Below are 13,046 nucleotides of genomic sequence, written 5' to 3' on the forward strand. Positions count from 1 at the left end.
AAAGACATGTAGGCAAATAAGATAAACCTACTGAACCTTTTGGCATAGTGGTTAAGAGCAGGAGTACTCTAATCTGGAGGAACCGGGTTTGATTCCCCGCTCTGCTACCTGAGCTGTGGAGGCTTATCTGGGGAATTCAGATTAGCCTGTGCACTCCAACACATGCCAGCTGGGTGACCTTGGGCTAGTCACAGTTCTTTTGAGCTCTCTCAGCCCCACCTACCTCACAGGGTGTTTGTTGTGAGGGGGGAAGGGAAAGTAGCTTATATGCCCCTTTGAGTCTCCTTGCAGGAGAGAAAGGGGGGATATAAATCCAACTCTTCTTCTTCTATCTTCATAAAATTAATTTTAGCCTAATATATGCTCTAAAGACCTGTGCCATGAATTCCTCGCTCTACTGTTAAAGAGCATTTGCCTAACCAGAACCCCACAAAGAACCATTCTTTTTAGTGACATCTGTCATTTCAAAATCTATTAGTCTTCTCTATGTAAAAACGTCCCAACAGTGGCATTTTCTGAAGTAATGCAAGGAAGACAATGAAAACTGGCCATACTTGCTAATGCCATTCAGATACTATCATGAAACTAAATTGGTGAATACCAAAAAAGTGGGTAACTAGATGCTGACTTTGCTCTACAAGTGAGAAGGAAGCCTCCTACAAGGTATACACGGCTTTTGTAAATTGTACCTCAATAAGCAGGCATTATGGAATTTTAAGACAAAAGATGACCAATATCACAGGCTCAGATCATACATTTCAGACTATGGTTACTGAAATATAAATATGATATGGGCAGTGGTGGGATTCAGCAGGTTCACACCACTTTAGCAGAATCGGTTGTTAAAATGGTGCTTGTAAATAATCAGTTGTTAAATGACTTGAATCCCACCACTGGAACCGGCTGTTAAATTATTTGAATCCCACCACTGGATATGGGGTAATGTTCAAACTGATGAATTGGTTTCTGGATGCCTAGACAAACAGAAACAGAAACCACAGCATGAAGAAGGTTTGCAAAGTTTTTTTGCTAGTAGTTTGGAGGCATGGACCAGGAGGCTGAGGAAGAAAAAGACAAAGCTAAATCCAGACAAGATGGAGGCAATAGTGATCTGTAAGATGCGAACAATACTGGCTCAGTTTTTTGCAGTGCCGGTTCCCACACTATATAACAAACTTCCTGAAGAGCTGAAGAAGGTCCACACAATTTTTGTCACTTTTTAAATGGAATGCAAGACTGTTCTTTTTAGGCAACCATAAGGCAGTTCTAAGGAAGATATTACCTTGAATGAAAATTTTGAAGCTGATTTTTAATTGGCGGCAGGGTGTAGAGTGATCAGCTATTATGTGGTGAAACACACGTGCGTCTCATCACATGATTTCACAGTTAGAAGCTATGACCCCATCTCTATGTGGATTTAGAGGCTAATGTATGGCTCTGTCCTCCATTCATGTTTTTCCCCAAAGATAATTATGCCAGCTCTCCAAGCAATTACATATTACAACATGCAAGTGGGGAGCCCACAAGATTTGGCGAAGCAATCCTGGCTCCCTCCTCATCAATGAGCCCAGTTGCCTTGGCCTGGCTCCTGGTGTCCACCAATGTGGCCAGGCTCAGAGTGGCTCAGTGTCTGCAGAACTGCTCTTTTATTTGGGGTGGGGAGAGGATTTAAACTTAAAAGCATATTTCTTTTTTCCACGTTTTCAGATTTTCCTAAAAACCTGTGGAGTTTCCCAAGTTTGTAGAATTTATTTTGTCAGTGTGGGTCCAATCTGAGGATTTGGATATCCAGAGTTTGCCCATACTTGTTTATTTATGTTATTTTATTTTACTTATGCTATTAATTGTCTACCTTTCTCACTGGAACTCCAGGCAGATTAGACATGGTTATTAGATCTAACATGGATGTATTCTCCTATAGCAGATGTAATGGTCTTTGTTGAAAATACTGAATGTTGAGCAATTTCACACTCACATACACAAACTAATAAATCCCTTCAATCAGACAAACTTGAAGCTAGCCCAAATAGCTTCTGCTTCTATAATGAAGGCCTTCCAGCCAAGCATCCTTGACAGTATGAATGACAGCCTGAGGCATCCTAACTATAAGCACAGCAGTGCCATACAACTTTCCTAGGTCTTTCCTATGTGGTGGACTTGCAAAAAAATCAAGTCGTATTGGATAGAAGTACACATGAACATACAAAAAAATACTTAAAACCAAATATTTCCTTCCCTGCTTAAACTATGCTATTAGGCATCTTGCCTAAAAATCTTCCAGAAAAGCTTAATGAACTATGTTGGCACTTGCTAACAGCTGCAAGGGTAAGTTACATCCCGTTGGAAAACTGAAAGGAATCTAAACACAGAACTCTAGGAAGACAAAGTTAGAGAATGGGCCACAATGGCCAAATTAACAAATTATGTAAACAGTCAAAATAAGAGTTCGATGAAAAATAGGAACTGCATTTTTTATCTTAGGTTGAATCAATTATGTGAGAATAATAATAGTAGGAGTATGAATTTGTTAATGATTGAGATATAAGTAACTGATTATTAGATGCTTATTGCCATTTTGAAACTAAACATTAGTAGGTAACAAATTTTAAAACTATATAATGTTCTCTCTAAATGATATTAGTGTTATAATTTTAAGATCCAATGTGTTAGGATATATATAGTTTATGGGTAGCTGTATTTTTCTCCTTTTTTTCTCTTTCTCTACATTTCCTTTTTTGTTTGTGAATTATATTTGAGAAAATTAATAAAAATATTATTACTTAAAAAAATTCCTAGGGAATCCCCTTCACAAGAGATTTTCCACTGGAAAAAAAAAGAGCAAGTAGTTTCAGGTGGCAGGGATGGATTCAAGGCAATGACTATTAATAACTTTGCTATATGTTATTTTACTGACATTATTTATAGTCTGCCTTTCTCACTGAGACACAACATGGACTATATAACTAGTGAAGTTCAGTTGTATATAAAAACAGCACAGCTGATACACTTTCCCTATGTCTCCCATGAATGGAATATAGGATGATCTGAAAACTTCATAATTAAATTTCAGAAATGCAAGCTTGTGAAATTTCTAGAAAACAATAGCTGGTGTTTATGACTAGAATGCAAATAATTAAAATTCAATCACTGCATTAACATAGCATTTACAAGTGCCAAAGATTGATGGCACTGTGTACACAGAAGATATATATGATCAAGAAATACTAATTTAGTTAAGAATGGCTTTCCATTAGTAACCTCCAAAACAGTGAATAATAGCTAAAAGCTATGAATGAAAGGCAAAAACAGGAACAATTATCACAAAATAGTCACGTTATCACATTTCAAAAGACTGAGAATTGCCACACAAAAACTGCTCTGTACTGACACAACTTAGAAATGTCACAATGTCATTTCAGTGAAATCCTTTTTCTTGTAATAGTTTTTTAAAATGCCAACAATAAACAAGGGCCTCTATTAGTTGTGATATTTCCACTAGTTTGAAAAAGACTGATTTTATATTACTGTTAATTTTAGATAGACCCGTCCACCAGTATAATCTATCTCCTTCACGGTAAAAACCAAACAAAAACATTTGTCAGTATGACAGTGGGGACTATTGTACAAAACAAGTAGAACATAACAATTATAAGGGCTTTGAATATTAAGAGGTTTTGGCTTGAAGCTAAATGAAAATGGGATACATTGATGGCAAAGTTTGCACTGACAGTTCTATGTCAAGAAAATGCTGACAATAGCACCTCCAAGAAAAGAGGGAACGGTTCCTTCTATGAATGAACTTGTCTTCAAAGAAAAGAAAACATTTTTTTTGGTAAGCAGTTTATCATATCTACTGCTCAAACTGCTCTATAACATTGGTGCCACACTCCAAGCCTACTCTTCTAACAGTTCCCTAATATTGTGTTATTTTGGCTAGGTGGTCTCAGGTATGTCACAAAGGCAAAGCTGGTGACTCTTATCCAGGCTGCTTGACATGACCTACATTTTACAGAGTACAAATACCTTTTGGGATACACATAAAACTAGTCATAAACTAGTCAGTCATTTGTAATTCATATACATAGCAGACAGCCGATGCTTCATCTTAATTCTTATCCAACTTCCTTTACAGTTAATGGATATACCTTGAGAGGGACCAGAAATGCCTACAGAGGATAACAGCTGCCTTGTGGTGAAAACCTAAGAATACTTTCTTGACAATATAACCCACGAGTATTCTTCAGTATAATTCTAAATAGATCTGTACTGTAAATTTCTTTTCCTTCCTATTGTGTTTATTAACATATTTACAACATATTATGAGTAGTGGATGCAGTTTTCCATTTTCAATGCCTGATGTAATTTAACAACAGAATTTTTCCAACCAAACATTTAGAAGTTGACCCATTACTTAGAAGGCAGGTTGTCAAACAATTATAAAGTTTCTCTATGTGTGTGCGTACATCTGTGTTCTTTCAAGTTAAAAAAATGTATGTTTCTGGGCCACACAATGATTTGAAGAAACATGGCAAAGATCTCATACTGTGATTTTACCACCACATTTTCACACAGGAAACAGTTCGTTTAAAACAGCAACCATATGAGAAACTGAAGAATAACCACATCTGAGGAAATACTACAGTGAAGAGCTACAAAGAAGCATTTTATAGACAGTTTGCCTTTTCAGATAACTATGGCTAGCCATCCAACAATAAAAGTATAGGCAACTGCTTCTTACGGTATTTAGATCAATTAGAGCTAAATGTTTTCTAAGGTTCTCTCATATATTTAAGAAACTGCATGAGATAGCTAAGTTGACCAGAACCACAGGGGCTATTAATGCTGCATTCTACACCTGGCTGGATGAGGGGTGGGGAATAAAGACTGCAATAAAACCAAGTGCAGTATAGTGGACCAGGATGACCTGGATTTAAATCCCCAGTTTGGTCCTGAAGCCCCTTGGGACAGTCATTCTTTTCCATTTATTTGTTTGGAAAATTTATATCTATCCAGAAAAAGCTGATTGAGGCAGCTTAAAATTAAAACAAAAGTATTCAACCTCAGTCATTAAAAAACAGGCTGACCTATTAAATCAGGCTATTACAAACAACTGAGGGTATAAAAATAGGACCACATACACATTGAGCAACCTAATATGAGACAGTTAAAACAGTGTTAGACCAAAAAGTAAACCATAAAACAACTAGAAGATATAAAAGCACAAAATTAAAAGATAAGTTAAGAAGAAACATTTTAGCTGGAGCCTAAAGGAGACCAAGGTAGGTGCCAGGTGAGCCTCGAGGAGAAAAGTGTCCCAAAAGTTAGGAACTGTAACAGAAAAAAACAACCCTGTCTCTGATCCATCACCACCTCATTTCTGAGATGGATCCTAATAGGCAAAATGGGCAATACAAGAGAAAGCAGTCCTCCTTACCTTCTCCACCCCAAGAAGATATTCTATCAACCATGAAAGCTAAACAGAATCTCCATGTTCAGAGAAAATGTATTTTTGAACTCTACATGGTGGGGAGAACAATTTTCTCTGCTGTTTGTCAAGTCTCTGAATCAGTTTCCTTTCTATCGTGCAGGTGGATTTGTTATAAATTTGAGAACACTGTGGATTTTCTTCTGAGTAGACATGCATACAGTCAGGCTGCAAGACAATTGTTACAACAGACATCCCGATATTCATAAAAAAAGAAAAGAAACTGAGGACATACTTCAAGATTACTGGAATAATGAACACACATTATTCTGCTCAAAATGATACCTGGCCTTTTTTTTGGTTGAAATAGAAAACCATACACGTGTTAAAATTTATTTTCCTTAGATTACAGCAACATGATTGTAAAGTTTGTGTGTAGACTCCAAAAAAAACTGAACAGATGACCCAGACAAGAACAAATATTACAATCATTTCATGCCTTGAATCATGTTTTCGTTTTATCTGCTATAGAGCCTCATCAAAAAGGGGGGGGGCAGAATCCACCACTGTGGAGCGGGGTTGTGCCGGGGGATTTCCCCTTCCCAAAGCACTTGCCCCAGTGGAGGGCAGATCTACCAACAGGCAGCCTTCATCAGATGAGGTGTAAGTTACCAAAAGTAAGGTGGAAGTCACAAAAGTTTATCTGGAACAAATTTCTGTTAGTCCTTAAGGTGCTACTAAACTGTTGTTTGCTACAACAGACCAAGCATACCAACATTCATACACACTAAATCTTCTGATGGTTATCTTCCACAAAATGAGCAGGAAAGATATTAGCGAGGAAAGGCTGAGGCTCAGTTGTGGTAGAACATATGTTTTGCAAACAGAAGATGCCAGGTTCAGCCTTTCACACATAGTAGGTTTTGGGCAAAACCTTTCAATGCTATTAGGGAGAGCTGCTGCCAATCAGAGTAGAGACTGGCCATTTACACACTTGTGCGCTCTTTTGCATTGAGCAAACATTCCCTTCAGGTTGGAACACACACATTTCCCACTCTTCAGAACTCACTGCACTCTCAGATCAGAGAATCTCTGCAATTTCTGAAAGTTCTCAACGTGTGATTTTTTTATCTCCCTTCGCAGGAAAAGCAAAGGAGATCAGCATGTGTTTTGCTTTCTTTGGATTTTCTCACTCCTCCTTGCCTTCCCACACCCACACAACAGCAGTCTCTTCCACAATTCCAACACCACTTCAGAAGGATCAAAAGTGCTGGATTTTTTTTAAAAATCATGCTATTGATGAAGCGATAGATTCTTGAAACTGACACAAAACTTCCATAGTCTAGTGAATTAATGCTAGACAAAAAATGGCATAGAAAAAAAGAAAGGCAACCTCTCCAGACAGAGGTTGCATGGAAAAGACAAGGAAGCAGGGGGCGGACAGAATGGCAGATCAGCTTGGCTATGAACACTTTGTAGCAGAAGAATCACTGTCTAAACAAAAAAGTGGGAAAACCCCACTGAGAATTGAACAGTTGCAGGGTAAGTACTGCATGCATAAATGGCCAATGCTGAATTAGATGAATCAATGCCCTGACCTGCATAGGACTGACATGAACTTCAACCACACAGCACAAACAACATGAATTTAAAAAGAGCAGAAGTCGTAGGGTGTTCTTTGAAGATTACCCTTAAAGAATAATACACAAAATCCCTCCTAAGTGTCATATAAACAGATCACAATATGGTACAGATCATTAGACAACAAAAGAGGAATAATCCAGGACAGGGGACAAACCGGTAGAAAAAGTTCCCATGTCCTGACATGGTACCAAGTACCCCTTTAAAAAACACATGGAAAGGATATGGATGTGCTGCCCCACTTTCTGCAAACTGATATAAGCCCACTTCAGCACATTTTCGTGGGGTGTCCCCCACCCCATTATTTCTAGCTCTCTTCTTTTCCTGCTTAATGGAAGATCTCCAAGAAAAACTCTTGGTTCTGTGCTGGATGGAATAATGCCCATGCAGGAGTATGTGACTCCCTGCTTTCCCCCAATATCATTCAAGGAGGCAGAGTAATACTGACAGTACAAAGTGCAGTAAAGAAATAAGTAACTCTGGGTTGGGGAACTTTAAGGAAGCAGATGCCTGTAAAGCACAGGTTAGTGGAAATTCCGCATATATTCAAAGAGTGGTTCTGAAATCACATTGCCTGTTTGAGCTGCACTGGTTAAGAGCAGGTGGATTCCAGTCTGGAGAACTGGGTTTGATTCTGCTGTTCTCCATCCCAGTTAACAACAGTTCCTTCATCAATTCCCTCTGCTACTTTTAAAGCTGCCTTTTTCTCACCCTCCCAACCATTTCTCCTTCTCTCCTCTGCTCTCCTTGCAGCCCCTGCCCTCGCCCTTTAGTCACCGCCCCTTCCTCAAATGGTCAACAACATCCTCCTAGCAGATTGCCCCTCGACGACCCCACTCCGTCCTCCCCACCCTGGCGGATCCACTCAGTCCCTCACAGGCAGGCAGCACAAGCGCGCGCACTTGCCCTGAGCCCATCCTGCCGCCTTAGCGCCTTCTTTACTTTGACAACACGCTGAAAGCGCACCCAAGCGTGCCCCCCCCCTCCAGCATGGGGCTCCTCGTGCACGTCCCCCCACCTCCGTTTTCCACTCCGCTGCTCCCTCCGCCGCCCCCCCCCCCCGGTTGACTGGCTGACAGACAACACTCACCGCTCCTCAGCTCGTGCTTGACGGTCAGGAGGGTCAGCGCCCCTTCTTCCGCGGAGGAGCCGGAGGGTCCTTCCATTTCCTCACAGGCTCCCCTCACGCTTTCCTCCCCAGGTGGCGTTGGCGCCACAGTCTGTAAGGGTGTCTTTTTTTTTAAATAAACAACTGTTATCCTTTAAAAACGTATTTCATGTTTTTCAGGGTTTGTTATTTTAAAATAACGGCAATAACCAACTACATTGACAAAAGCTAATTTGAAGGGGGGGACCCTTCCTAGAAATCCGGACTCTTCCGTTCTCCTTTCATCCACCCACCGACCCCCCCATTCCCAACAGGAGGGGGGGAAAGGGGGCCAGCCAGGGGCAGGCAGAAGGAGCCGTAATATCGGAGAGATTCTATCTACACTCTCTCTCTCAACCCCCCCCCCTCCTCAGGCAATTGGGGGGGGGGCAGGCGAACGCGGATTGGTGTGCGAGACTACACACAACGGCAACGGTTGGTCAACGACCGTTGCGTGTTATACTCCCCCCCACAACGGTCCGCCAAAAGGCACGCGCCCTCATTGGTCCAACGCTTGCACCAATGGCTGTAGCGCTTTCTTCCCTCTCCGCCACCCCCCACTTCTTAGTCTCCCAAGGGCTTCTGCTTCTTTTCTCCTCCTCCCGCCTTCTAGCTTCGCTCGCTAGTATTATCCTGTCAGTTGGGAGTAAATATTTTGGTCCCGCCTTTCGGATGAGGGCCAGGTCGGTTGCTTAGGCACGAAAAGGGGACGGTAAGTGAGTTGAGCCCTCGTCGCTGTCATTGGCTGGGAGAGCCTCTCCTTTGGAGCATGCTCCCTCTTCTCACCTGAGCATCAAACCAATTTTTTAAAAGCCTATTAAGCCTGCGTTCATAAGGTATAGAAGGGGTTCAGGATAAGACTGGTAAAATCACCTGAAGTGCTTTAGCAACGATTATAAGCAAAGCTATAATTGCTTTTTAGGGTCGGCATGTAGATATTTTTACAGCCAGTCTGCCTTTGAGGTGGGTACAAACGACAGATTTGAATTTGGTGTAGCTCACTCAAATACCAAAGTTTTTGATGTTTGAGAACTAGGACTGTGACCAGAGGTGCCAAGTTCCATCCAGGCAACTGTTATGTATTTATTTACTGAATTTATGCTATTTTTCCCCCCAAGAAGGACTCAAGACATCTTACTTCTCCTCATCTCCATTTTATCCTCATAAACGTGTGAGGTGGGTTAAGCTGAGAGTGTATGACCTGCCCACGGTCATTCAGCAAGCTTCCATGGCAGAGGGGGAATTGTCTGTTTCCCTGTTTCTGTTTCTTGCATACAGTTTCATGGTTCAGAAGGTGGACGAGGCAACAAGGGGATCGGCTATTTTAGATCTGCTACTAACCACTAATGATAACCTGATTAATGGGATGGCAGTGGTAGGGTCCTTCGGTGGGAGTGACCATGTTCTCCTGGAGTCCCTTATACAATGGAAAGGGGGTGCCAAGTCTTTTTGGACACATGTTCTAGACTTTAAGAAAGCTGATTTCAGTAAACTTAGGAAACTACTGGATGTGATCCCTTGGTTAAGAATACTAAAAGAGAAGGGAGTTCAGGATGAATGGGAGTTTCTTAAAAATGAGATCTTGAAGGCACAATTTCATACAGTTTCAATGAAGAAAAAAAGGGAGGTGTCTAAAGAAACCCGGATGGATGTCTAAAGAACTCTCAAGTTAGCTAAGATATAAAACGGACATGTACAAGAAATGGAAAAGGGGGAAAATTACTGAAGAGGAATTCAAACAAATACTCAAGACATGTAGGGAGAAAGACAGAAAAGGTAAAGCTCAGACTTGCGAGAGATGTTAAAAACAATAAAATGGGCTTTTTTGGTTATGTCTGTAGCAAAAGGAAGAAAAAGGATGTGATAGGGTCACTGGGTGGAGAAGATGGTGAAATTCTAACGGGACAGAGAAAAGGCAAACCTACTCAACATTTTCTTTGCCTCTGTTTTTTCCCAAAAGAAAAACAGTGCTCAACTGGGAGGGTGGGGTGGGGTGGGGGAATGGATGAGAAGATTTAGATGGGGAAATTCAGCACAGAATAAATAAAGAGCTAGCACAGAAATACCTGAATACTTTAAATGAATTCAAATCTACAGGGCCTGATGAACTGCATCCCAGGGTATTAAAAGGACTGGCAGAAGTACCAGTTCTTTATTAGCCCCCTTCTCTCTCTCTCTCTCTCTGCTTTTCCACCTTCCACATACCTTTATGGTTTTCCCTCTTCCCCAACCTGCCACTTACCATTTTGTCCTCTACTGTGTATCCATCTCACCCCTAAATAGCCCCTGTGGCCTTTCACCCTTCTCATCCTCTACTTTTGCCTCACTTCCCCTAGTGGTAGGAGCCATACATTTTGGGGCACTATTTAATTGCTAGAATATCTTTCCCCCTGCATAGTAATTGCTTTATTGGGGGAGGGGGCAGGTGTTAACCCTCTATACATACATACATACATACATACATACATACATACATACATACATACATACATACATACATACATACATACATACATACATGTGCACACACACACACAAATATCTATGCACAGATTTTTCTACAAACTTGGGATTTCTCTCTGGGTTAGTAGAAATATATATCCCTGGTAGCCCTATTCTGTGGATTTTTTTTGATCTACACAGTGAGACTACAGTTTAAGAAGTAGCTATGATAGCACTACTACTTTTATCAGACTTCTCATACTATTCTGAATAGCAAAACCTTTGAATAACATAATGACAATATCCAAAAATATGTTCCCCTATCATAACGTTTAATATTTTAAATGACCTAGTATATTCAGAGTCTTCTAGCAGTGTTTTCCCTATGACTACATAAGAAGTGCTTATTTAATATAAAATATAAATATGGAATTGGCACATTTTAACAAACACATATGTTACAAGCCTTCATATGAGATATGAATCCTGTGCAGAAGAACCAAACTATGTGGGTTGATAACTTAAAATAGCATTGAGGTTGTACAACATAAATTTCTAAGGCCAACGTTAAATCTGCCAAAATGCACTGTGTTAAGAATTACAGTTTTTATTCTCATAACAAATCTATAAGCTTAAATGTTGAAATGATGTAGGACTATAAGAAAAATCTCGTTTCTCTGTATAATAAAGTGTCAGGGTGTTGAAATATAGAGTATTATACAAACTTTAATGACAGAAAGAGCTGATTTTGATATATAATGCAAATTAAAGATAAATAACTATTTCATTGTAAGCTGCCTATTCACCCTGAACAGTGTGTTTCTAATGAATTGGGAATAAGCATATATTCCTTTAAAATGTTTTCTAATTTGCATGTAACCTTTACCCTTATAAAGTAATGTGACAATGCAGGAAGAAAATTAGAAGAATCAGTCGGAAGTGTGTGATTAAAGACAGTTCTGAATAAAACACTTCTAGGAATAGTGCTCTGGATGTTTTCACAAATTATGAAATTACAAATTGATTTCTGACAGGCCAAAGAGAAAGTAAGTTTTGTATGCATTGCTTGGATTAGTTTATTTGCAGACAGTTTCTGAGTAATGTTTGTTTTGTGCAAATATATTTAATACATGTTTTAACCTATGATAAGATTTTTTAAAACATAATTTACTGGTCTATTCTTCTTGAGACTTATCTTGGTTTCATAAATATTTCAAAAATAATGTTTCAAAAAGACACGTATTTTTCTGTGGCTTTGTGATATCCTGTTGACTTTCAAATGAGAGAGATCTCTTATGGTAGCTATTATGGTGCAATGACAGGTTCATATTGCAACTGTTGTGCCATACCCTTTGCAAGACCAGGTGGGCCTAGGCACTTCTGCTTTACTTGTCTTAAAGCACAACAAAAAATCCCCTTTTGATAGTTTCCAGTATTCAGAAGGACCTAGGTTGGTGTAAAGGGGGTTAACAGAAACTTCACTCTGGCACTCCTGTAAAAGCAACACATGCAATTGTATGTTGGTGATTTATTAATATCTCACAATTCCATGAGGCCAAGGCAGCTAATAACAATAAAGCAGTGAACTGTACAGTGCAATTTCCACATGCTCAGAAGCATGTGGCCTTCTCATCGGTGAGGATGAACAAAAATGGTGGGGGATTTCTCATCAGTGCCAGAGAAATGGAAGGAGACGGTCCCTGCCTGTAATTTCAGGGACCACAATACGTGCCTCTGTATTGTACTACCTGTGTGCAGTTGAGCCTTAGATTTGGCTTTTATTTTCCTCTTGTGACATTTCTGTTAATGCCAGTTGGTTTCACTGGAATTGTATGCAGTGGTTTTGACTATACTTTGTGTCAGAAAAAATATGTTAATACAGTCAGTTGAAGTGCAGCGGTCGAGAAAATTGTATGCTTCCACATTAGAATATAGTCCAAATTAAATATTTTCAAAACCATTATTTTGTGCATTATTGAACATGGTGCTTTGATACAAGAGCATTTATAGTTTTTATTTATACTTTCAAATGGATGTGAGGGAGCAAAAATAGGGTAGGCATTAGGACCCTAGTAGAGCATTCTACCACAAAGAAGGTTCAGCATGTTGAGTTCTGTGGTGGAGGAATATACGACCCAACTAACATATTTTTCTGAGACAGAGCATAGAGCCATGGTGGCGAACCTTTGGCACTCCAGATGTTATGGACTACAATTCCCATCAGCCCCTACCAGCATGGCCAATCTGGAGTGCCAAAGGTTCGCCACCACTGGCATAGAGCATTATATGCACTGGACTTAACCTATATAGTGTCATTTCAAGTAACTCGCTTTTATATTCTGGCATTATCACCTTGAACAGATTGCTGGGTGTGAGTACCCTAGGTACTAG

General features: G+C 39.9%; 2 protein-coding genes across 3 annotated transcripts in view; one reads left to right on the top strand and one right to left on the bottom strand.

The window, feature by feature from the left end:
- The window catches only part of RPS6KA5 (ribosomal protein S6 kinase A5), a 37,865-nt gene extending 29,264 nt beyond the window's left edge, over positions 1 to 8,601 (bottom strand). The window contains exon 1 of the mRNA XM_048485197.1: positions 8,157 to 8,601. Coding sequence (XP_048341154.1) covers positions 8,157 to 8,232 — 76 coding nt within the window. The 5' untranslated portion in view covers positions 8,233 to 8,601. The remainder of the gene's footprint in view (positions 1 to 8,156) is intronic.
- Positions 8,602 to 8,764: 163 nt separating this feature from the next.
- DGLUCY (D-glutamate cyclase) overlaps positions 8,765 to 13,046 on the top strand; it is a 64,487-nt gene continuing 60,205 nt past the window's right edge. For both annotated transcript variants that reach the window (XM_048485195.1, XM_048485194.1), the window contains exon 1: positions 8,765 to 8,925. The gene's annotated coding sequence lies outside the window, so the exon portion shown is untranslated. The remainder of the gene's footprint in view (positions 8,926 to 13,046) is intronic.

The sequence above is a fragment of the Sphaerodactylus townsendi genome, linkage group LG02 (assembly GCF_021028975.2).
Source record: "Sphaerodactylus townsendi isolate TG3544 linkage group LG02, MPM_Stown_v2.3, whole genome shotgun sequence".
NCBI classification, from domain to species: Eukaryota; Metazoa; Chordata; class Lepidosauria; order Squamata; family Sphaerodactylidae; genus Sphaerodactylus; species Sphaerodactylus townsendi.